Source organism: Siphateles boraxobius, unplaced genomic scaffold, assembly GCF_051911475.1.
Source record: "Siphateles boraxobius isolate OS27281-9 unplaced genomic scaffold, OSU_SipBor_1 25, whole genome shotgun sequence".
Lineage (NCBI taxonomy): Eukaryota > Metazoa > Chordata > Actinopteri > Cypriniformes > Leuciscidae > Siphateles > Siphateles boraxobius.
In genome coordinates this window covers 22157501-22184656 of record NW_027508866.1, presented here as the reverse complement: position 1 = coordinate 22184656, position 27156 = coordinate 22157501, and the positions used below count along the sequence as shown (strand labels likewise).

The window sequence follows — 27156 nt, the reverse complement described above, 5'->3', positions numbered from 1 at the left end:
TAAATAATTGGATGACCAGCCACTGCTGACAGAGACGCGGATCTCACACGCGCCTCATTCTCTCACCAGTCACAACTCTTTACGTTAATCATGAGACTGCTCTTATGTTATGTAGCTACTCGACAAAAAGACATTTTGGCATAATTGTGTGTTATTGTTCGTTCAAGCGCGAAAGAGAACTGTATTTTGGCGTGCTGTCTTGTGCGCACGCATAAGCCTGTCACGAAAACAAATTTTGCTGGACGATAAATTGTCCAAGAAATTATTGCGATAAACGATAATATTGTCGTTCTGAGACCATTTTCATCTAAAACAATGATAATGGCATAATAGTGCAGGTACACCTTTTCAAAGATCAATAAACTTTTGTTTCTAAAGACTATTTAAATGAACAAAACAACCGAAAACAATAAAAGCAATGGACTCTCAGTCTCTGTTAACAAAAAATGCACTAACCAATGTGTGACTTCCGTTCACACTGAGAATCATACGTATGCATTATGTACTGTGAGCATGCGTTTCATATGAGTATGTGCACTAGTTTGTGTGTGTGTGTGTGTGTGTGTGCTCGCGTCTCATATGAGCAGGGTCCGAAATTAACTTTTTGGCTCACCTGCCACGGGAACTGGTAGATGAAAAAATCTACCAGCCAAGCATATTTTTTACCGGCCAAAATAATAAACAGCCTTTTTGTCACATATTTTCATTTCAGTACATTTAATTGAGATAAGTATTATGTTGAATGAATAAGAGTACATAGAAGTCAAATCAGAGCAACAAATAGTAAGACATGGAAGATGTGAGCATGGAACTAGTGCTCATAACAGTACATTTGAAGGTTTTGTAAAACTATCAGATACTTTACCGAAAGTAAACATTTTTACCGATTAATACTATCAGTTAAACAGATTAAAAGTAAAAAAAAAATAAATATATATACACACTAGGGGTGTCGAAATTAATCGTTTCTACGATGCATCGCGATGCAGACGAGGACGATTCGGTATCGGTTCAGTAATAGACCATAACCGGTTACTGGCGCTTTTCTGACGTCATTTGTCGCGTGTATGCTTTGTCGCGGTAGCATACAATGGCAGAGGAGGCGAGACGCAAGTGTGAGTCATTAAAAATGCTCCGAATACTTTAAAAGCCTACATCTATTTTGGGCACATTTCGGCTCTAATGAACAACCTGTTAAGCACGACCTGGAGAAGACACACGCTGTGCGCGCTCATGTCACGCACACATAGAGCTGATTTAAGTAGGCTATCCGAACCCGATGGTCAAATTACAATTATTCTGTGTTACGCGTGATTATAAATGGATGATCGTTACCTTCAACAGCGGGCTCGGCGACTGTTGATGCGCGCATCTCTATGGTAACATTATACACTGATTAATGAGCGCTGCTTTTAAATGAACATTTCAAACAGGCTTTACTCCCTTGAAACTTAAACTGGAATGTCACTGTTTCTATCAGTGCGACTTCCCGAACAGGCGAACGCGCGCGCGCACGCACACATCTCTTTTGGAGTAAAAATTTAAATTGCAGATGCAGTGCACCGCGATGCATCGCGATATCGAATTGAACTGAATCGATGACATGATAATCGTAATCGAACCGAACCGTGAGACCAGTGTAGGGTCACACCCCTAATATACACACACATTTAGCCTTTTGTTTGTTTGCTGCATGGTTAAAAAAAACAGTATATAGCCTATATTTGTTAAATCATGGGGTGCGTTGACACGCGCAACCACACGCGCCTAAAGACATTTCTCTGAGCAAGCACAATGAAGCAAGCGAAAAGACGTAGCTACTGTGTGGGACCATTTCGACAGAAAGGGCGACGAAGTTACTTGCAAAATATGCTACGCGGTATTAAAATAGCAGTAGGCCTAGTGCAAGTACAATGCAATATCACTTGCGAAGCAAACATCCACAAGCAAATGAAAGGCGCTTTCCGAAGTTGGCCACTCTAGCGAGACGTTATCTCTGTATTCCCGGGACATCTGTGCCATCGGAGACCCAGACTCACCCCACATCATGTAGACATGTTACTTTTTAAAGTAAAAACTAGACAAGCTGTGGATTGAGGTAGGCCTGCTGTTTTCATTTGATGAAAAAACGTAGTCTGATGAAAAAAAGCCGTTTTTTCAAAGCTTCAAACTGATTCAGTGTTTTCTTTTTGTCATCTTAATTTGTTAATTATTTAAGTTAAAAAATATATTTAGTGTTGGTCTATTTTTGGTGTGAAGGTTCACACACGCTTCTTGAGGCACACACACACACAAGGTCTCTCCCTCTCTGCAGTGCGCGCGCTACACGGTTTGGATCACAGTATGACCGCACTCTTTCTCGCTCGCTCTAGATTCCTGGAGATTTGAACTAATTTGCGGGCATCAGGGAGCCGCTATCAAAATGCGGGAGACTCCCGGAACTTCCGCAAGACTTAGGATGTCTGGAACATTCACCCGCCAGTGTAGCGGATAGCCTTTTGAGATTTACTCGCCAAACGGAAAATCTACCCGCATTTGGCGCTTGGCGGGTGTTAATTTCAGACCCTGCATATGAGTATGTGTGCGGAGAGTTTGTGTGTGTGCTCCGTCTCATTGAGTTTGTACGCGTGTGTGTGTGCGCGCTCGCGTCTCATATGAGTGTGCGCGAGTTTGTGTGTGTGAGCGCGTGTCTCATATGTGAGTGGAGAGTTTCTGTGCGCACTCGTGTCTCATATGAGTAGGCTATGTGCGTGGAGAGTTTGTGTGTGCGCTTATCTTGTGTGTGTGTAGAGTTTGCATGTATGTGCGTGAGCGACTTAAGGTGTGTCGTTGTGCATTTTATTTGTATTTGTTTGAGCATTCAGCAGTATACATGCATGTTTGACTACTTAGTATATGTGTATGCAAGTGTTTCATATTTGTGTGCGTGAATGAAGTTTGATTTAAGCCCTAGACGGCACCTCATATAAGTGCGAGAGAGAGAGAGAGAGAGAGCGCGCGCGAGAGAGAGAGGGACGAGCGAGATGTAGTGCTTGCGCTACGGCGCTCTGCAATCAAATACGATTGTAAATGGGCTCAGTAAAAAAGAATAATAATAATAATTAAAAAAAACATTCGAAAATCAATGTGTGGCGGTCAGCGTTGATATTGTCATCCAGTCTCTTTGGTAGAGAGAGAGAGAGACGAGGAAAACAAACAAGCATGCAAATGAGAATTATCGCGGCTGGAAAAATTATCGAGCTCATTTTTTTTATCGTGCGATTAATTGATTTATTGATTATCGCGACAGGCATACGCACACATGATACTGCTGCGCGTCTTTTTTTTTGTCGCGCGTTTTTTTGTCTTGTCGCGCATGAATGCTTTAAAAGCATTTGCATGAATAAGAGCGGGATCATGTAACACTAGCCAAATGATGAAAAAAAAAATTAACAGATGCTGCATTAATTGCATTAATAGCCCTAATTTGTTTAGGCTATTTTATATAAAATCTCGGCATTTTGCGTCATATAATCACATAGGTTTGACATCACGTTTGCGATATTAAATTGTGCAGCACTACTGTGAGCAAGTCAAATCTGAGTGACACGTGTGTTGTTTTTTTTTAACTTCACATAGCCTACTCTGGGGTCTTCAACTCCACTGGGGCATCATAACAAGCTCCTTAACTTCCCATTTACTGGATCTTTACACTGCCACTGAAACATGAATCTCCTGGTGCCGTATGAAGGGGACCCAGAGGCATTTGCTTTTCAGTGTTTTTCCACATTTTCAGCTAATCTCATATTTAATTAAAAGCTCAGCAGCTGATGCCGGTTTAATGCTGGCTTCCTTTGGCTCCGTTTCCCTGCCCGAGTGTGTTTCAGAGCGAGGTGAGAGGATTGCACGTCTAAAAACAGCAGCTCACTCATAATTGATAAGGTCGTGTGGAAAAATGGTCAGATATCTGCCACTAAATGCAAGTGCAGGACTTTTTAATGAGCTCATGCTGCTTTCCCTCTGCAGTTCTGGCAAAGGTGTTCAACAGCAGTTTTTATTCACAGGAAAGGGGGATGCTCTTCCTTACAGCTTTGTGAGGATGGCATGCCTTGAGCTAGATATTTTGAAGATTAGAAGAATATTCTGCAATTATACACTTGAGCTGTTGCTTTGCGTAAAAGTTCATTTGACTTCACTCTTTAGTTCAGTGTGTTTAATTGGTATGAATTAACTGATCCCTTGATCTATTTGTATCCACCTCTTAGATGTGTCTGGGTGGATGGTGTGGATGTAAGTGAAACTCCATATGACATTTAGGGATCGAGACAGAGGGGGGTTTGTGGTGATTGGCTGTCTTCTCAAGCTCATATTTCTGTCTTTTGACTCACCCCTGGGCGTCCTGCACTGGCCAGTCACAGAGAGAACGATGAGCTTTATTCTCCATTGTGCCTAATAGCTACATTTATTCTTGGCCTTATATTCCCATTATAAAGCATTCTCTCTTTTTGCTTAACTATGAAGTTCAAATCTTAATTTATTTGAGTCTTCGAAGCCATTGGAAAATAACCAATATAATACCTGTGACCGTATATCATTTGTTGCTTGGCAAATGTAAATAAAGTACAGTTAGGCTAATGGACTATTTTACTCAGCTGAAGAGCTGCTTGTGATGGCTGTTAATAAATTAATTTAATCATTTATTGACCATATCTTCTCATGTTGCTGTTGTGTCTACGCTCTTAAAAATCAAGGTTCTTTATTGGCATCTGTGGTTTCATGAAGAACTTTTAACATCCATGGAGTCCTTCCATTCCACAAGGTTCTTTATAGTGGAAAAAGATTCTATAGATTTAGAAGGAAGGAAAAATGGTTCTTTTAAGAACTCGTCATTGAAAGTGGTGCTGGAATGTCGATTACGGAAATTAGTTGATTAGCGTCGATTCGTTGCTCTGTTTAAGCCCATTTCCAATTATGGACTCCGACTCTCGAGAATTTTTTTAAATAAGACCAAATAAAATAGTGCTCTGTAAAACTAAAAAAGCCATAGAAATGGCATACCTCAAAACGATGAGACTGCAGCACAAGTATTTGGACTATTATAGTGGATTTTTACATCGTGCTAAAATACGGTTGCCAGTCCATTATTTTGTGCTTAATACGCCTGCGTTCACAGGGCATGAATTTTGGTGCGGGATTGCGGGTATTGCGCATCATTTTAATCATTCCTGCAGGTCTTGCGTTTATAATGCGGGAAATTCCCACAAACATTCATTCAATCTAGCATGTAGGCCTATGAGTAAATTTAACCTAACAGATTATAAGATAAAATCAGTCATTTTAAAACATTCTGCGAGACGCAATTTCACAAACATTGTGAGTGATTCTGCCAATGCCGCGTCTTCTCTGTCTCTCAAAATAGGTTGCACAAGGCAAGCCAATCGCGTTGCAGCTGCAGGCGGCGACTCTAGACTCTCGCGTTTCAGGAGTCGGGACATATGATGGAAGTGTCACTTGCACAATCGGGCCATTGCATCGTCACTATTGTTTATAATTTGTGCGTCTTTTTAAGTCTTACCTATTTAAACATTAAAGCGATTTTAAACCGCATAACAAACAGCTCATGAGTAACAAAACTGAGTTCTTTTTCGCGAATTATAGCGCTTTAACGGTCAAAAGCACACAACATTGTCTAAATTCCGGTCTTGGGGAGTATCCTCTCAAACACAATCGGTTATGTCTTAAAAAAATAATACAAAAAGAAAATGCATGTGACACTATAAGAAAAACAGTATGGACCGTTCACGTTACGTCTTTTGCGCGTTCATCCTTTAGTCCTGGGACACACTGGCTGCGTGGCGTAAGCGTGGCGTTTCTGTTGCGTGTCAGCTGCGTGGCAGCAGCGTTGCGTTTTCTGTGTCTTTGCACATCAGAAGCGTGTCTGACGCGGCGCTGCTGACACGCATCACCCTTGTTCGACATGTTGGAGAGACTTGTGCAAGCCCTATAGGCCTACTTCGTGTTAAGCATAAATATAAAGCCTACTGATAAAGACACTGTCAGCACAGCAGTATTGACAGCAAAATAGACTACAGAATATGTCGTTCTGTATTGACAGGTGCAATATTTGAAAATTGATGATTAGGCCTATTTATTTATTTATTTTTAAATTAGGCCTATATTTATATCTAAATTTGTCAAAAATGTAATTTATTAATATGTATTCATGTACAAAATAACATAAACATCTTTTCCTATTCTATTTTGCCTGGAAACGCTTCCAACACGCTTGCGTGTCGCGTGAAAAATAGGCGTCGGATTGCTTCGCAACAGGAAGCCCTTTTTAAAAGAGGAGAAAGTGGCGCGGACTGCGCTTTACACGCAACATGTGAACGGCCCCTTAATGGATCCGTGCACTAGCTCTTAAAGTGAGAGTAGCCTAAAATGTGTCTGACATTATTGTATATAAAACAACAAAAGATAGCATTAATTGTAAGGGATCAGGATTAATAGCCTATGTATTCAAATTATACAGGACTAAAAGACTATTCCGTGTTATTTTTTCCGTTTCTAGAATTTCTGAATACTAGTGTTAGACCTAAACTTTTCTCTTTATTTCATGTATTTATTTGTGCTACTTTTTTCAATTTAATTCAAAGATTGAAATCAAGCTTCCTTTTGTTGTGTAAACTAAAAAAAATGACCCCATTGTAAAAACACAAATACAATGAGTGAGCAAACATTTAGCTAAACTTTTTTTTTTTAAATTGTCTAAAAAAACTCCCCCCTCAAATTAAAAAATCCCCCCCATAAGAATGACCTAAAGGGGGATTTCCCCCCTATTTTCCAAAACGAAATTCAGCCCCTGGTTCACACAGCATTCACTTTTTTACAAGCTGTCGTGGGTGCGAGACCCGCGGCTCAAACTTGCTCTCTGCAACCGATAACAAAGCATTTGACGGAAGTCATTTATTTAATAACGCGTTGTCAATCATTTAAAAACTTCACGGATTTATGGACACCATGTTTGACGCTATTGCTATGGTTACGGCTATGGATAGTTAGAATATGGTTGTGACTTCAGCTGTTTGATCTTACAGCTGAATGAACATATTCAAGCTGATACTTTAATCTCCTGCCTGAAAAAATCATTTCAGGATTCATACTTGTAAGCAATTGCTGCTGTAAATTCCAAAAATGTGAATACAGCCATAGTGAACAACTTTTCTAATTAGACCTACACTGCATAAACCTTATCAACCAAAAGATAAATCAGATCATAAAAATAATCATTAGTTCCAGCGTTAACCGAAAGCTTCTTTGGGGAATCCAAAATTTCTAAAACTTCTATGGCTCTACTGTGCAAGAACACCTTTTTGGGATCTTTATTTTTAAGAGTGTAACTATGTTTTAAGCATGGTGAAATCACTGTCGCTACTTTTTTGTACTTGTCTCAGCAATAACCTTTGAAAATATGTAACCTAGTTTTAGTGTCATTTCCTGAGTATGCATTGCTGGCAGAAGAAGACAGACTTTGGATTCTGACTACAATGTCAAAAGATGTGCCAAAAATTACTATCAGCGCTATATATCACTCTCTGCCAATGCAGTTTTTGCTTTCAAATGCAGTTGTCTCAAAGGAATTAAACAGCCAGAAAGTGAACTGACAAGTGCAAAGGTCCCTCTCACTGTCTCTATACATAACAAGTTTGAGTTGAAGCTGATGCGGCACAGGCACAGCACATGGAGCGAGATCAGATTACCCGCCCTTCGTTCAGAACAGATACGCCAGGACAATAGTGGTTTTGTTTGCCTTACTGCTGCAAGACCACTGTGCATTGTGCAGAACGGTGAGAACCAAAACCAAAACAGGGGAGCAGAACTGGACAAACCGGTTATGCTGCTTTTGTCACCGATACCAGTGTTTTTTTTACCTCTTTTATATCCTGGCTTCACCCTTTCCCAAGAATTTTTTTTTTTTAACTAAGGAATCCACATTGCATCTGTCAGAGATGTTCCCCGAGTGGCGGCTTCCTACCTGTAAGTTCGTGTCTCTAAAGCGGTCTCTTGTGCTGAATTATTGAGTGGCCTGAGCCCCTGCGGTGTCTGGGAGATGGGCTTGTCAACTAAGAGACCGAATGAAACGCACACCCAGCCTTCCTGCTGCTCACACACAACCTCTCACCTCTGAGCTGGACACACACACACACACCTCACCGGCGAACCGGACACCTGACCCCTGCTTACGCCCAGACACATGTTTGAGCTGGCCCAAGAACAGGCCAGATCAGTACAACATGATAAAAGCACTTGTCCTGCATTACAAAGCAACTTACTAAATGCTTTTTTAAAGTAATATTTCAGACAAAAACATTTTTTTTTAAACAAAAGAAATTCTAAATCTGTGGAACACAAAAAAAGAAAGTTCTATCATCATTTACTCGCCCTCAATTTGTATTCAAACCTGTATAAATTTCTTTGTTTCGCTGAACACAAATGAAGATATTTTGAAGAATGTGGGAAACTGGACAGTTCTGGGGGCAACATTGACTTCCATAGTTTTTTTCCCCCTACTATTTCCATAGAAGGCAAAAAAATTCTATGGAAGTCAATTGTGCCTCAGAACCGTTCAGTTTCCCACATTCTTCAAAATATCTTCATTTGTGTTCAGAAGAACAAAGAAATTGTCAATGGTGCCCCAAAGCAGCCTGGTTACAAACTTTCTTCAAAATATCTTCCTTTGTGTTCAACAGAACAAAGACATTCATACAGATTTGGAACAACCTGAGGGTGAGTAAATGATGACAGTATTTTCATTTTTGGGTGAACTATTAATAATTAAATATTGTGAAACGCATGGTTAGAAAACAAGAGTAACTTTGGTTACTTCCGCATTGACCTGATTTACATCTAGTCAACCGCTCTGACATGTTTCTGTTTTGAAGGTTATATTTTCAACTCTACACTCATATTGTCATTTTTGCTTTTTCCTTAAGAAACCCAGCTATTAATGCTCTTGATTGAAACCCCCAATAGCAGGACTTTCCATGTTGACTTCCTTGTATTGAGTCAAATAATCTTTCCTGTAGTATTACAGTATTCAAGCAGAACTTGCCCTACATTACTTGTGCGAAGTGATATAGATTTCCCAGAGAGCTGTAACTAAACTTCAGATCATCAGCTCACGCACTGCTATTTTCAGTTCTAGCCTCCAGACTGCATATTCTCAGGGTTTTTCTTGATGTTTTCAGTGTTTTTCTCTCTCTCACTTTCTCCCTGGCCTTTTCTGTTCCCTCCAAACGTGGCCTATTTTTCAGATGCATCGCCCGAGCATTCCTCCGGCGAGCTGGGTTTGTCAAACCGCATCGTGCTGAAGTGTTACCCAAATCCAGCTCGCCTATAAATATCTTCAGCGTTGTCAGAAACCGTACATTTCAGTTGGATCTGATACGCTACATGTCGGTCGTTGGTTCATAGAGCTGTGCGACAGGATCTGAAAACGTTTCCTTCTCCCCATCAGGAACTGAGAGCTGTACACGTCAGCACCCGCAAACAGGCTAGCGCATATTAGCAGGGGCCGTTTCTTGGCGACGCTGGTGCTCTGGATAGCATTACGCAGGCTTCGAGATGGCAACAGTGCTTTGCATCAGAGACGCTGCAGACGAGCTCTTCCTGTTGTGAGCAGAGCGTCTCGATAACCGCAGACTGGGGGAGGGTGGAGGCCAGCAAAGCCCTGTTGTATTTAAAATGTGACCATTGTTTAATTGGTCATCAGAGCCAGTCCACATAGCGGCGGGAAATGGGTCAGTGAGTTCCCACAACAGCCAACGGGGCCACTGATTCACGGCGAATCATTTGCCCTGCTGAAATCTCAGATGGGTCACGGCTTGAAGGAACAGTTCAACCAAAAACTCACTCATGTCGTTCCAAACTACAGGCTGAAAGTCCCTGGTGCACTTTTTCATAGCTGTTGTATTCGAAAAATGTGTTTTCGATAAAATCTATTTTGGAAAAAAGATACATTCTTACCCCTATTTCACACTTAATTCAGTGTGTTACTTGCCATTTCTTTGTAATTAATTGATATTTACTAGCAATTTCTGAGTCAAATTTGTTTCTACAGCATTTTTTTATTCAGTATACAAAGTCATACAATTTCGTTTGAGGAACAGACAGAAATTGAAGCCATTATTCCCTCAAAATCTTTTGCATATTCACACTTGACCTGTCACTTACAAGACACTGAGGAAATAGGACTGTCGCCATATCAAATGTTATCAACACAATTATCATGGCTAAAAGAAGTGACGATAGCAATATTATTGTGAAATCTTAAATGTAAAAAAAAAATATATATTTTGTTATCAGTCGAATTCATCTTTAACTTTGTCAATTTTGTTTAATCTTTTTTTAGCCAGTTAAGCAATCAATTTGAGTGTAGGGAACCAAAATTGTACGAAAAGACCTTACTTTTGATCAGAACTTCCTGTAGACACCCCATCTATTTTACGCAATCCTGAAAACTCACACACTGACATTTTTCTCCTTGCTCTTGATTTTGTGCAGTAGTAGTAGAGCTGCACACAGATCTCTTTCCAAAATGGAGTGTCAGCCAACTGCTGCTGGATAATTTACGATATTATTATGTGTAGTACTAACATAATATTTCCTTCTTTTTTTTTCTTTTTTTAAATATGATGGTTATTGTCAATACCAGTGTATTGTGACAGTGTATGGCAACACAGTTTCACTCCTATGTTCACAGTAACTTTTTTTTTAGTAATTTCTGTTTCCTGTAAATATAAGCCTACCTGACAGGGCAACCCACATGAGACTACGTATTAGCTTCTGAAAGTACCAATTTTAGTAAATTGGCAGTGTACTTTTCCCACAGTTTTCCCAAGTTTTTCGCATCCAAATGTTGAATAAAGAATTTTTAAACTCTTTCATTATTATTGGCTGTTGATTATTTGTTGCTGCTCTAGATTAATGCGAAAGAGCAATGTGAATACATTGAACTGTTTTGAAGCACTTTTCCTTTAAATCAGGATTAAAAAATCCCGTTCACCATTTCTTGTAAGCTTCTCAAGTCACATTGTTTTTTTTAACTATAAGCCTGTACTGTCTTACACAAAATCCAGTGGTAAATGATCCATGAAAACCATCCCCAGAACAGTGGGCTGGGCTTTACAGTGCCAGCCTGTGTGTGAAGGGTTTCCGCCACGGTTCTCTAGGTGTGGTGTTTTCCCAGGAATATTTCCGACCTGTTTTTATGCCACATGATCCTGGTAACCTTGAGGTGCTGTCGTTGTGTAGTAGTGCTGAGCTTTCTGTCACATTGTCCAATGTTTTCTCCCCACCACACTCCCACTGTAACCATGGCAATGGTGGTGACCCGAAGGGTTAAAGGCTTCCCGATGGGCTGGCGTTTTCCGGTTAAAGAGAGCCGTGTGGACTGGCACAAAAGAGGGAAGACAGATTGTGGGAGGTCTGTTTGATGTGAAAGTTGTGCCAGTAGGCAAATCGTTCTTGCCCCTTCCCTGCCCCCTCGTATACACACACACACACACACACACACAAACATTTGGATGCGGCAACATGCACAGTTACGATAAGTGAGAAGAATAGTTTCTAACTAGATTTTTACAGTCTTAGTGCTTGTAAAACTTTCCATCACTATGCTGGAGTGTTGTGGTTGGTTGCCAGGGTGCTGCTGTGCACTTGCATTTCTGAGTGCTTTTTAACCTGTTGCTGTGCAGTTGCTTGGCTGTTCATGAGCTGTCCTGATAGAGAGAGACCCATGATCGGGTACAACTTACTGGCTCTTAAATATTGCCTATGACAATAATATCTACTGTAACATCCGTTTTTATCTTTTCATAAATTCTTGGGGTTGTTTTTTTATTTTATTTATTTTTATTTTTTAAATGTTCAGGATTACGTTTTGAAGGTTTAATTAAATTTTTAACAATCATACAGCATGTCTAATCAATTGAATTCATAATGACAGTTGATTTAGTAATTTAGTAATTTTTACAATAATATGAATTGTCAGTTGATTATATTTTAAAAAGCTTAGGCTAAATCTTTAATGTTTTATGGCTTTCTTTGATTAACTTTTTTGATCAATTCATATCAAATCATATCTTATATCTAGAAACATTAAAACAGAGTAACAGACAACTTCAGAATTTGAAAAAAAAATCATATTTCATATTATTGTAAAAATTACTAAATTACTAAATCAACTAGTGCTGATGCAATCAGCTTAGCTGACAGGAAGACGACCAGTCGTCTCACACAGGGTGTGTAAGAGCTACAGAGAAGTGGAAGGCTGAGGACTACAGCAGTCCAGAAGAGCTGAGAGATTATTCAGCATCCAGTCCAGACTGAGAAACTGCACAACCGCTACTGCACATTTCTTTTACAAATTGCATTTTTTTGCTCTTTTCATTCTAGGCATTTACTCTTTTGAGGTTTAAACACAGGCATTGCATAACTTAGCAATTTGTAGTGCGTGGGAAAATATGGTTTTACTTCCTATTGGTGCTGACAGCATCATGTGACGCATGCCATGCGTTACATCCCTCGGAGAGGATGAGAACGTCTCTAAGGAGCAATGCAGCTCACCAAGTCAATGGTATTGAACACCACATGGCCTCTACATGAAGCAAAACACATTGAAGGAGGGGCCTGAGCCAAATCTAGAGACCAGGGTATCAGAGATCCGGGGCTAACTAGCACCTACAGATCAACCAATATTAACCTTTTATGACCATTAGCAATGCAGATAAGACCCCCTGTGGCGAAAGGGGGTCCACTTCCCTGTAGCTCTTACACACCCTGTGTGAGACGACTGGTCGTCTTCCCGTCAGCTAAGCTGATTGCATCAGCACTTCCCTCCGCAAGTGGACGTCACCCGCCGCGTGTTTATTATGACTGATAAGGCGTAAAAAAAAAAAAATTTGGTTCCGGTTGGTTGTCAGTTGAGGTCATGGGTCGGTAGGGACTTTTTTTTTTGTGGCAGCAAGGGATAGGAAGGAAATTATTATTATTTTTTATTTTTATTTACAGTAGCGATTGATAAGCTACTCTATTTTTTCATAACATAGCCTACATGTACTCTACCACCTTGTGTGTCCCAGCATGTTACACACACACACACACACACACACACACACACACACACACACACACACACACACACACACACACACACACACACACACACGCTGATTTTAAATGTGTGTGCGGGGGCAAACGGGGTTGCCTTATTGTAAAGTGTTTCCGATTAGTTATATACCGATTCAGACGTCTCGTGAGTTCAGTGTTGGAAAGATCAGTTGTTTTAACCATTCATTAAAACGAATCGGTTCAAATGAGTCATTAGTTCGCGAATTATACGTGTCATTATCGGACGTGTGCGAGGGAGAGAGAGCAAGACAGTGCTTAGTTTTGAGACGGTGAAGCCTATACTTTCGCCTGGCTCTGCAGAGAGAGTGCGTGCGTGCGCGCGACCGGGGCTCTCTCTCTATCTCTGTCTCTGCTCGTTCAGTTCATGCACCCTGTCACGAGCGCAGCAGTGCATCTACATGACAACAACGATGTGTGAACGCCCGTGGCTGCCTCGTTTGTTAGCATTGCTGGAGGACAACAGGCTCTACAAATACGGTGCTGTACAAAAACATACATTATAGTTCGCCTCAAAGTTTTTTATTTGTGTATTTATTTAATTTGTATTATTTCTTCCCCAAGCTCATAAAATAAATTTGGGTCGCACATAAATTGACAGGATCGGTCGGAAACCGGAACCAAACTAATTTTTTTTTCATGCCTAAGAGGAGGTCTCTGGAGAGCAGCGTGTTCTTATACGCTATCACTCTCTGCACAAACTTTTGACCTTACGAAGCCTTACCAAGCGTCTCACTAGTCACACATTTGCACTCTTAACTGCTTCCAGGAAGTGCTGTTTGACTATTTTCAGTTGAACCATAAGGTGATTACTTGGAGAAAGTTCCTGGTGTTCTTTTTCATCATTTCTTTGCTGACAGTAAGGGGATATTGAGCTTGAAAATGCCAAAATCAAAAGCACTGTAAATCTTATAAATAAAGTGCAAAAGAAATTACGAGCATGCAATGTCATATTTATGTTGTCAATTAGTAAATCATGAAATTACCAAAAACTACCAATTATGTAACTGGTACGTCGTGTTTTTGCTGGGAAGGATTTGCATGCAGACTGTATGATCTTTATTCTTTTCATCAGAAGCTGTTTCCATAGTAAAGTATGGTACAAAAAAACACACAGGAAATATCACAGAGGGGGCGACTCCGCAGACTCTCACATCTGTGTGTTAAGGTTTATGAAGTTCTCTTAATATCAGATAATTTGACCTTTTTGTGACCGGGCAGGGTTAGTTCAGGCAGTCAAATATCATGCAAGTTGTAGTTTTTCAATGGCAGCTTGAATACCAAGATTGCACACAAGTTTTACACTAGATTTGTAAAAGATTTTTACTTTGCTTCATCTTGAAAACTCTTTATTTGACATTGACCCATACCTGCTCAAATTTTTTATTTTTTAAACATATAAAGAAATCTATATTTGAGCAAAATGTGTATTTTTCTACAAAAAGTATTTCAAGCATTTAAGCCTTTCCATCAAAGCGTTTGAAATGTAATGAAGCAGAAGGTGTGTATGGAGTTTGACTGGTAGCTTACCACAGTGACTTTCATTGAAGGAGTGGTTGTTTGGATGCGCTCGGTCCAAACACTTCTGCACACGTGATGAAGAGTTGTGCTGTGCCCGTCTGAGGAGGAGGAGAAAGGTCACATTCTCCACACTCCTCCACAAGGATCTCATTGATGCAGCCGCATTCCTGTGTCTGTGATATAATCCCGCTCTTCTTCATCATCAGATTTATCACATGGCCACGAAACTGCACACGTAACCACTGGTTGAAAACGGAAATCTCTCACACTTTTTCTCAAACTTCTCCCTTTCATCCACTACAATGCAGCCAGAGGCTGAGAGGGCTTTTTTTCCTCCTGCACTGCTTGCGTCTCTTTGTGCGCTGAAATACATGTCTAAAAGCAGATACTCTAGACGCCCTGTCACAATACCGCAGGACTCCTTGTAATCACGACACAGTGTGTGTGAAAACACAATGGTGCCGAGACCTTCTTCAAGAGGAACTAGACTCGAGGCCTGTTTTACTTTCCCTAAATGATTCATACAGTATGATCACCAATCTCTTAATTTATTATCCAGTAGTATTGACCTGTCATTTTCATCAAACATTACCCATGTATGCCTGACCTTGACTAGTGTATAACTGTATCAAGTGTGTTTAATATCTAATGACCGAAACAACTGCCTCTATTGTCTGGCGCAGTGTAGCTTAGCGGTCAAAGAGCTGGGCTTCTTACCAGAGGATTGCAGGGGATGAACTGATTCTATTGATTAGCTGCCGTTTTTTATGATGGATAAAGGTTATTTTTATATTCAACTGTTCAGTAACTGATATATTCAGAACAGATTGTAATTGTTTGCTTTCTGTTTTTGAAATGACTGCATCACTATTAGACTACGGAAATAAATACATATGTATTAGTTGTATACAAACATGTATAGTTAGTATTATTAATTATAGTAGTAGCTAGTAGTAATAATATACAATTATAATGTAATTTGTTATTTTAATAATAATGATTATTAGTATTTTTATTAAACTTCTTATAAATTATAAATAATAGTTATTATTATAAAATCGTATTACATTTTTATTAAAATTATTACATTAATATAATTATATTGATTATTATTAAATATTTATTAAAAGCTTTGTCAAGTAATGAAGCTTATTGAAAAGTAATGTATCAATGTAATATATTTCTAATGTATTTCTAATTTTTCTCCTGCAACATCTGATTATTTTCATTAATACCTTTTGAGAATCGCTTACAATCGCTCTAAACAAAACCAACCAACCAATCTTCAAATCTCTTTATTGAACTCTGACATGTCCAAGTCGCTGTGGCACTAATATAGCTAAATCTAGAGGATCATGCATACAAATGATCTGTTTACACAAATTTTAACCATCTGATATGATTATTTGGTATTTCGTACTATATAAAAAGTCAACACTCTTTGTTCTTCTTTTTTTAAGGATGTTATTCCTGGAAAGAAAGATTTTTCTTTGTAATCTTTCCTTCAAGTGAAGTTACTATTTTCTGTGTATCACCTTTCCTGTGACGCTGATGTGATGTGGCCTATTACATAATGTTAACCACTAACCAGTAGCCAAAGAGACTTTCAGGCATTGCTTAAGTGACTTTTTCATTCAGTCTGGCTACATTTGGTAAAGTATGTATGCTCTTTGTACCTGATCCAATTGATTTTGATAAAAGTTCAATACTGCATTTTTCTTGTAGGATATCCTGTGCCAGATTCACGAAGTTAAATACATTGTTGACCAACAATTCACCTTGACTTTACAATCAATGGGGACTGATGTCCTGTGAAAGGTGTAGAACTGAGGTTCAGTGGCCCTGGTTTTATGACGACAAATGTTTTTGATAGTTTTCAGCTGATTTGTCAGCCGATTTCAGATCACTCATACTTCTGAATAGCATTAGCTGTGGCGTCTTATTTAAATGCAGATTGAAGGGCTCTTCATGACGGTCCACACACAAACAACACCAGAGAATACTTGTGTGTACAGCAGGCAATTGTTGTTGCCACTGGGTTTGGATAAATAGAGCAGCACCTCGTGAAAACCACTGTCAATTCATGAGCAAACCTTGGGCCACCCATTTTTGATGCCATATCGAGGACTTTTTTGCATTTCAACAGAATAAAAAGGCATTGTATAATGATGCTGTTTTTCAGGCCAACCGTGAATATAAAGGTTTTAATGAATGTTAATGTGCTCCTCCCAGTGCTATTGTAGATTGAGTAATTGTCGGCTTTATTCGCAGTATGTTTATGCCTAAAAGAGTGTTATTCTCGCCAACAAAATTACTGAAGGAAACATTCATTTGTTCACTGACAAAATCAATAAACCCTTCAGCAGCAAACTGCCAAAAATGGGTCAAAGAATGCATCATGATGATAATTGGCAGGTTTTAGTTTAATTTCTAGTAATGCTCTAGCAATGTTTTCAGAAAAAAGAAAATGTAAATTTCAGGTGTGATCATAACGTGTAGCTCACGTTGTGAATGTTTATGCAACAACACACATAAGCAGACATGTTTCACACACTGAATTGTTTGTTGATATATCAAACATAAAATCATGTTGATACATTTTTCAAAATTAGTTTTGAGCTTTATATGACACATCACAGTCAATGAAAATGTTGTTTTGTAGAAAAATGAATTTTTGAAATTTAATGACAAAATTGAAAGGACATTTTTGCCAAAAGAAAAAAACTAAAACTGTCTAAAATTACACGCGTTTTCAATCATTTAAAATTATTTTAATTGAAATCAATTACGAATCGTAAAAAGCTGATTCCTTGCTCAGTGTGAAACTAACTAAGGCCATCCTTAAAAATATTTTGGTTTGCAGTAACAGCAAAAAAAAAAAAAAAAAGGGTCGGTAGGTAGGTCTATTTTTTTTTTCAAGATTTAATGGGGGAAAAAATTTAATTAATTTTTTCCCACAGACAACTAACAGGCATTAGGACTAACGCAAAGAGGGCGCTTGAGACGCACACAAGTCAGCAATATTTCTGATGATTTATTGGCATGAAGTTTTGTGCACAATGACAAACGGGAGTGCAACATTCAGGGATTGAAATTAACACCCTCCAACCCGCCAAATACGGGTAAAAATGAACTTTGGAACCAAATCTGCGCGGATTTAGCGCAAATACGCAACTCGTGAGTCCTCATGATATATTAAATACAGCGTGTTGCGCAGAATCTGCGCATTTCTAGCTTACTTGAACACACACGTCACTAAGCAACAAATAACGGCGTGCATGTTCACTTGCATTGAAGTAATAGCGAATATTAAAAAGCATTTGGTTAACAGAAAAGACATTGTTATTTTCCAACATCCTCCATGTTCTGTGTACTGTATTGATCTGTCCACCTAAATCACATTTTTGGTTTAAAAAAAAGCCCGTAGGTGGTGGCTCACTTTGAAATTTCAATTTAAAAGAAACTACTTTGATTTTAGGGTCAAATTGTAAGACGTCCTCAATAGTTTGAGTTTCCTCCACCAACATTTTAGTGGTTTCCTTTAGAGATGCTAACCGATGACCGTTTGACCGATGGTTGACCGTATCAACGTTAACCGATCAAAGTTGTCGGTAGTCGGTTAAAAAAAAAAGTGATCTCTAAATTAGGCTATTATAGACAGTGGACTAAACGCTACTACAGTTAGCCATCTTATTCGAAGATATTTTTGTGTGAAGTGAACAAATCCCTCACACTCAATTTTTCATAACTCGCCTCTTTGTACTTAATAAACCAATAAAAACATTTGGCGCGAGGTCACAGCGTTTGGGTTCGCGTTTCCATTTCACCAAAAATAATGATACAGTAAGTTGCAAATTGTGTGATACAGTGCTTAAATACAGTAGTAATACTGTAGAAATACATTACATCTACATTTCAGTGGTAACAGATAAGGTGATGATGATCATCATCTTTCTTTATTATTGTTAGCACTAACGTTACCTCAAACTAAGCGGAGTCTCTTCGGAGCTGACATTTTCTTAAATGAGACGCTGCAATGTTTCAAATGAGCTTCTAACGCCAGACCAACGCCTTTATTTTCAACGCGATCACCTTGTACCCAAACCATTTCGAAACTAAGGAGCCATTTGTCCTCCGATTACATACAAGCTCCTCGGCCCCGCGTTTGCGGGACTCATCTTTCGCGCTGTAGGAGATTTTAAAAAAGTGACGTGAGTGGAAGCGCGGCGCCGGGGCAGTGTTTGTCTGTGTGTGTGTGTGTGTGTGTGAGCGGGAGGCAGAGAGAGATGCGACAGAGTTGCGAAATTGCAGGCGCGGCTCGAAATGGCTGTTATTTCAAATAGCGTGGCATATTTTTTAAACTAATCGGTTAACCGGTTTCAACCGGCTAATGAGGCTCGGTGGTCGGTCAAGAAACTTTGTAGTTTTCGCCATCCCTAGTTTCCTTCAGTTCAGTCGACACGATCACCGTTAGACAGGTGAGAAGGAGGGGAAAAGATCTGTGCACAGTTTTTCCAGAACTTCGTGCCAAGTTAAAGCGGTGTCGAGCTGTTTTAATGCATTTTTTAGAATGCATTTATTATGGTGCCCAAACCCATATGACTTTGAACTAGGGGTGTCACGATTCTCCAAATCCTCGATTCGATTACATTTTCGATTCTAAGGTCACGGTTAGATTCGATTCTCGATTTTTTTTTTTTTTTTAAGCACAGGTTGCTGTTGCTCCTAAAAAGCTGACATCAGTTCATCGCAATCTCACGCATCTCTGTCATTATCAGTGAAGCTGACTGCACACTGAATCTTTCATAATATATAGCCTACACTTTGTTTGTTATAATTAGAGGATTTGCCAGCTTACAGAATTCAGCACTGAACAAAAAGTCAGTTTTGAGCGGTGAGGAGAGTATCTTAAATGCTTCTGATTGGTCATTGCGTTCAAGAAATCAACACATATGTCTGTGATTGGCTAAATCGCTCAACGCTGCAAACATGTTATAAATAGAAACTCTGGCCTGTAAATCGTTTCTATTTTGTTTTAGTTGTTCTTGTTGCTTTTCTGCAACAGATTATTAATAAAAAAATTATTAGTTTTTATATGTTTTATTCATAGATATTTGTAGTTTGCGGGAGTCCCGCAAATCTTTTTATTCTCCCGCACACACAGAGTGAGTACATTACCGCCCGCGCTCGCACTCGGCCATCATATCTAGTCCCGCGCCGCACTCTATTGCGTTGGGAGTGCACGTCTATAGATCAAGAGCCCGGCCCGAGGATAGTGACGGGAAATATTGGCCACGTTCGGGCTCGGGCATAGAATCTAAGTCAGAGGAATCACAGCCTTTCAACACGTGATTTTTTCTCGCGCCGTGATGAGTCGTTCATGAACGATCCGTTCATTGCCTATGTCACGCGACAAATGAACAAAAGACTCGGAAGGTCAAGTATTAATGTTCCCTGTAAATTACTTTTGACTGCATTATAATGATTTCTTAATTCAGAATATGATCAAGATTGCGTTGGATGTGTTCGGGGAATTTGCCTGTTAAAAGTATAACATTTAAAGCCTAGAAAAATGAAATGACTAGAAAAAAGATTAGTTAATTTTGATGAACGAGATTGAACAATAGAGTCAGTAAAACAATCCGAACTTTCCATCACGGGCGCGACATGGGGGCGTGGCAGTATCGACGATTCCATTTTTTATTTCTATTTTTGAGTTTGTGAATTAATTTCGATCGATTTCGATTTAAAATCGAAATCGTGACACCCTTACTTTGAACGGTGACCGTGAACATTTTATTTACTGCATCATTACTAGGGATGGGTATCGTTAAGGTTTTAATGGTATTACTACTCTTACCGATACTGCTTATCGATCTGGTACTTGAACGGTATTCTTATCGGTTCTTTTTTTTTTTTTTTTTTTTTTTTTACATTTAGGTAATTAACATTTGCTTCATATTTTGAAATGTAAAATATCTATAGCAAAAGAAAAATCAATGCTTTAACAAAACGAATAAAATATCTAGGCTATTTGTTATGCAGCAGTGTGCAGGCTTTTTTGTTTTATATACATGAGCGAGGATACGATAAGCAAAAACGAGTACAAACACATGTTCAAAAAAAGATTACAATTAAACAAAGATACAAATTATATACACAGTGCTTTAATTTCAGGAAGGTCTAAAATTACTTTTCAGGTAGGCCTTAGTGTTTCTGTCTGAAAAGAAATTTAATTTAGTAATCAAATGTAAAATAACACTGCATAGTTTATCATAGATAGATTAATGCTTATTAAAATTTAAGTTATTCATTCAAGAGCTGTGGGTGATTTTCTCTGCCTTTTGTTGTTTGATTCGCATTAACGGCTCAATCGTCAGCAGGTATATTAGACGCTGCCCCTTTAAGACCGAGTGCAGATCTAATAGGTGAATGATGCACCATCATTTTCTCTCAACTGTTTCCGTCCATTTAAGACATAAACCCAAAGTTAAGTATACTTTTCTTGTCTCGTTGCAGTCCATTTCGAAGCGCGCGTCGCCTTGTGAACAGCGTCTCTTGCGCAGATTTTTGTGCTTTTAATAGCTCTTTTAATGATTAAACGCGTCCGCAATTTAGCAACAGTAGAGTCTGCATTTTACAACAATCACCGATCGTGCTGATTCTGACGGTACGTTTGGGTTTTAGTAAGAAATGACAGCGCATCGCTGTGAAGGGAAGGAAGTTGCGCTAGACAGAATGAGTTGTAATGGTTTCATCTCAAATATATTTTTTTCTAATCTTTGAAAGCCGAAATCTAAAATAAAATTAGAATAATATCCCAGATCTAAAGTGCAACTACGTTTGAATGTTTAGTTCTGTCCTCTAGTGATCGACCGATATTGATTTTTTATAACCGATACCGATACAGATTATTTGCATGTGTATGTGCCCGATAACCGATATGCAGAACCGATATTTATTTACTGTTATACTTCTGTTTTTGGCACAATTATTACAACACAAATGAACTGAACAAACCATTTTATTTATAACAATCACTCCCTCCTTGCATACAAAAAAAAAACCTTTATATTTATACACAAATAAATAGAGGGGTCTGAGTCCAAAAAATAAAGTGCACTGTTACTAAGTGTCTTTGTTTAAAAATAAAAGCTTTGAGGTAAAAAATAAAGCACAAAAACTATTCTAACATATTTGGGTATGTTTATTTGTTTGCATAAATGGTAAACTAATCAAATTACAATAAAAACATTTATATTATTACATTATATAATTTATATCTAAATTATACATATCATTTATAAGCATCAGCAGCAACAATGTTAACAATAGGCAAAATAAATGTTAAAAGTCTAATGTTTTCATATGGAAAAAATAATTGACAGAGGAGTCATATCACCTTTGCTGAAATGTAATTCATTTTAAACAGTTTTAGAAGGTTTATGTGCCGTTTAATAGGTTTAAACTAAGAGTGAGGAATAATTCATGGGTAATATTAATTCACTGCATAATATTAGCTGGAATAGCCTATAACATCAGGAAAGTAACAAACAAAACAGCATATACATCATTGCATTTTCCAACTAGTATGTTATTAATTATTATTAATATTTTTGTCGGTCTAGATCATGAAATGCTTTATGACAAAGTGCTATTTATCTATGCATTTACACATAACTATAACATTAGGCTATACGTTACTCAACCGCGATCGCGCGTGCAGATAATAAATAATTAATTTCCACAAAGCGGTATATTTAGATGTGTATTAGCGAAATAATTGCTATGTAGTAAATGATAATATAATCTAGGGTGTTTAAACAAGATAATCTTGTCAAAAATTTCATTCAGTGGCCGTGCTCGAGCATTCCTGATCATCAACCCAGTGAGTGCTCAGCAATATGAACGAACTTTTTTTTCGAGACTAATGGTGAGCAAATACAACAGATAGAGAATTAAATTCAGCTCTTTTATTTTCAACATGCACTCATTCATGTCTGTTTTATTTAATTAATGTAAAGTTACGTCTTTATTGGGGAAGGACATGACGGATTACGCTACGTGGCTCAATGAGTTCGTCTCAATTTTTTAGAACCAAGCTGCATAAACTATATCAGGCATTTATGTCTCAAATCTCATTTCTGCATGCATGTCTGTTATGTTAAATAAAGTTGAATAATTAAAGCAAAGCAAGTAGAACATATACTTTACCTGTGCACAGAGTTGTTGTTGACTGATCTCCTCAGACGCGGGCTGCAATGGCGGAATTCTCAAAACGGCCACAAGATGGTGCCGTTTATCGGAAAATCCGATATTACAAAACCGATTCCCGATTATGGGAAAATGCTTAAATATCGGGAAAAATATCGGTAAACCGATACATCGGTCGATCACTACTGTCCTCATTGTCACTCATTAAGCAGGGCTGTCATCTGTGAGCGCTGTGGCTCCGCGTGAGAGATCGCTCTCTCTCTCTCTTCTGGACTGCGAATAGCAAAATTGCATCACAGACAAATGGTTTAATATTATCATATATAGAAATGGCTGAAATTCAGCCCCGGGGCCCGTTTAATACCGAGTTTCGGTACTCATCCCTAATCATTACCAAGCGCGAACAGTGAAAGAAACGAAGCGAATGTACAAGCCATAGTGTGACATGCGTAGACCAATGGTGTAAACAATCATAGATGACGCACGGGTTTTTATTTAAAAGAAAGAACGTAGCCTACGTTTGTATGTAGGCATAAGCAACTTTCACAATACTAACTAAAATATAATTAATATTATTTTATTTTATTTAATTGTATTAGTTGTTTGAAGAGTAAAAAAAAATCAGTCGGTCTTAACGCAAGTTACAACCGGCAAGTCGGTCGGACTAAAAGGGAAAAAATAATAATAATTGGGTCGGTCCTAAATTGACAGGGTCGGTCGGGTTACGGCAAACAAGAATATTTTTAAGGATGGCCTAAGCTGTAAACCAAGCTGTTTTGGCAGAACTATCGCGTATCCCAGTGTTCATTTCCTTGAATAATTAACGTTGATGAGATGCTGATCTTGTTCTCCTCCTCTTCTGTAGTGCCTGAGCTGTCGTGAGGATGAGCAGCAAGCGGAGTCTGTTTGTGCGGCTGGTGCCGTGCCGCTGCCTGCGTGGTGAGGAGGAGACCGTCACCTCGTTGGACTACTCTCACTGCAGCCTGGAGCAGGTGCCCAAAGAGATCTTCAGCTTCGAGAAAACCCTGGAGGAGCTCTACCTCGACGCCAACCAGATCGATGAGCTGCCCAAAGTATGAGTGCACTCGCACCATTGACACGCTTGCACTGCATGTCTGCAAAGTTTGTTTGTGCTTAGGCGGTGAAACTTGACCTTTTTTTGTTAGTTGGTAGCAGTATTGGGGGAAAGCTTTTGTTAAAAGTAATGCATTACAATATTTTTACTCACGAAAAAAGTAACTAATCGCATTACTTAGTTACTTTTTATGAAAAGTAATGTTGCATTACTTGTGCATTACTTTTTTCTCATATGGGCTGGGCCTGCTTTTTTGTTTTTAATAAAATGTTCTATTTTTGGCAAATGTAAAGGCCCCTTCACACCAAAAATGAAAAGAATAATGAAATTTCACATTCACGTCTGCACAGTAGAGGGCGCAACTCAGAAAAACCTTTCACCTTTCAATTAGCCAGAATGGCTAATTACTTTTTTATAAGACGTTTTTATTTCAAGTATTGTATGCTTTGTTTGATTCAATTGTTTGAAATATTTATTAAGTAAGCATTAAAAGCTATCTGTGTGTTTCCTTATTTTAGAATCACAAAGATAGGATTATGCATTCTTTCATTAAAAAAAATAACCGTGAACATATTTACAGTATAAGCCTTGCCAGTGACACATGAGAAAGAATTTTCTTTTCAATAATCGTAATCGAGGTAACTTGTTCGATTAATCGCGACTATAATTTTAGGCAAAATCGTCCAGCCCTATTAGCATCATTATCACACACAGCGTACACACAACACCTCTGCACTTACAATTTCTCTTAACATGTCGACAGGAGAGCTGTCAGTCAATAAACGGGAAAACAAAGTATTTTGCGTTACTTATTTGAAAAAGAAAATCAGATATTTTGTTGTAAATTTTAAAGTAATGTTTTACTTTGCAATTCACAAAAAATCTGTGATCCTTTTTTTCAGCAACCATCAATTCGTCCAAATGTTATGAAACTGGCATGTTACAAACTCGCAATTCTGAGAAAAATGTCAGAAATGTAAAATATATATTGTGAGATATAACCTCAGAACTGAAATTAAGTCTGAAATTAAGTCTGGCAGGATGTCTCGGAGCGATTCGATTTTTCTCTACTTATATAAACAGTTTCCAATGGGCTGAATTTTTTGTTTATCCACATCTTTCTTGTCCTTCATCAGAAATGGCCTTGTGTTGCAGACGTGTTATTTTCCTTAGACCGGAAGGAATTAGATTACATGAAGGTCCATCGAGAACTGATCAAGTTTTAAACCTGATTTTGCATTGACCGTTTCACCTATGCAGAACTAATTCACCAAAAAATCAATTTTAAATGAATCCACCTCCTCTGCAAAAAGCTGGAATATTAATATGAAGTTTCATTCTTCTTAAAGTTTTCCATGAATGTTTCTCAAACGTCTGTCTCTCCATTTCTAATCCTTTACAGCAACTTTTCAACTGCAGTTTGCTCTACCGATTGAGTCTGCCTGACAATGACCTGACGGTGTTGCCACCGGCCATCGCAAACCTCACCAATCTCAGGGAGCTCGACGTCAGCAAGAACAGTAAGCAAAACGGCCAATTTACCCCCTCTTTCTGTCTCCTTTTTGGAGTCCAGTTACGCCTTCTGAACAGATTCAGAGGCATATTGATATCTGAACGGACTCACTGAGCCCTCATTCACTGTAATTCAACTCATCTCTTCAAGCTCCACGTTTCGCACTTCAGTTTACGCTGCAACACAGAATTCACCATTAATTCAAGGCGAACCCTAATGAATTACCACCTTGTGTTCATGTGTCGTTCATTGGTTTAGAATTGTGTGCGATATGGTTGTTAACAGACAGAGACAAGATATATAATTCAAGACAAGAGCCAGTTATGAATATATCTTATTCAGTACTGTAAAAATGCTGAAAGTATTTAATGACAATCAAACATGTGGTGTCTGTTTGTGCAACGTGTTTTATGTCAGTGTCACGGCAGTGACACTTGGCGAGTGTTTCATAGATTTGTTTCCCTATTGCATAATTCAGTAATCATCATAATTTAGGTATAATCAGCTTAAACAGACAAAATTCCTTCCAATTGAAATTGGACATTGCTTTGGCATGGAAACAGTACTTTAAATCCTTTCAGCGGGTTCAGTTTGTGTGATATCAACTTTAAATTTGGAACACAGCTTGGTTAACATGGCCTTGATTTTCTAGCAATTTTTGTTTTGTTTTTTTTATAAAAAATCAAGGCCATGTTAGTATCATTTTATTTTTTAATGAAAAATATGTAGTTCAGTACATTTGCTTTACAGTTTATTTCTATAACTTTTTTTTACATATAATCTATAATCTGCCTTCATGAATTATATCCATTTAAGATCAGATCTATGCTGAAAAATGTGTTAACAGAATATTGTGCTAATAGCTTAGCAACATGCTAACATCTCTAAACCCCTGGGTTCAGTTTCCTGTTGCTGCTGCACTTCTTCATCCTTTGTAAACGCCCATAGTAAGGTAGCTGCCTATGTAGACCACATCTCTCTAGGGATCGGAACAGAGCTGTTGTTTACACTATTACACAGTTTATTTTTGCTCTGCTTTGGAAAGTTAAATACCCACTAGCTTTGATATCCTGTAAACTGATGGCTATCTGTGGCAACTATTTATTCCGTTCTTAAGCATAAGTGAAGACCGCAAGACTAGAAACACATACTGAAATCACTGAGGCTCTGTTTACACATCACTTCATCTGTCAGCTGGTGCGCTGCAGAATCTGATAAAGTAATGACAGCCGGTGACAATCTCAGACCGGCATAGGAACTCAAAACCTTTTTAATCCGTGGTCACATCCTAATAGTAGGGGTTTTGAGTAGTTTATGGTGATATTTTTTTAATTTTTTTTTTACTTTTAGCTCTGGTGCTTAAATTAGCATGATTTTGTGCTGTACTTTAGTTTTTAGATTGTTTGCTGTATTTCCCCTTTAAAGTAGCGGCACTACAACCAAACACATTCAGACTGAAGTCTTGAGTTATTGTTGCATCTTGCACTGAAACCAGCCTAGTTTTACAGGGTTTCCTTTAGACCAATTTGCTGACTGTATTGAATATATTTAGTTTTGCCCATCCTTCATTTGCAAAGGAAGCTGCTGGTATATCTGAGGCAATTTAATCAAATTTTCTACATTTACTGCATTTCCAGAAAATGTAAAGCTGGACGTGTTTGTTTTT

General features: G+C 38.4%; 1 protein-coding gene across 2 annotated transcripts in view; it reads left to right on the top strand.

Annotated features, from left to right (window-relative positions):
• The window catches only part of erbin (erbb2 interacting protein), a 92510-nt gene that overhangs the window by 25913 nt on the left and 39441 nt on the right, over positions 1-27156 (top strand). For both annotated transcript variants that reach the window (XM_077243216.1, XM_077243217.1), the window contains exons 2-3: positions 23768-23975; positions 25380-25497. In XM_077243216.1, the coding sequence (XP_077099331.1) occupies positions 23787-23975; positions 25380-25497 (307 nt within the window). In that variant the 5' untranslated portion in view covers positions 23768-23786. The remainder of the gene's footprint in view (positions 1-23767; positions 23976-25379; positions 25498-27156) is intronic.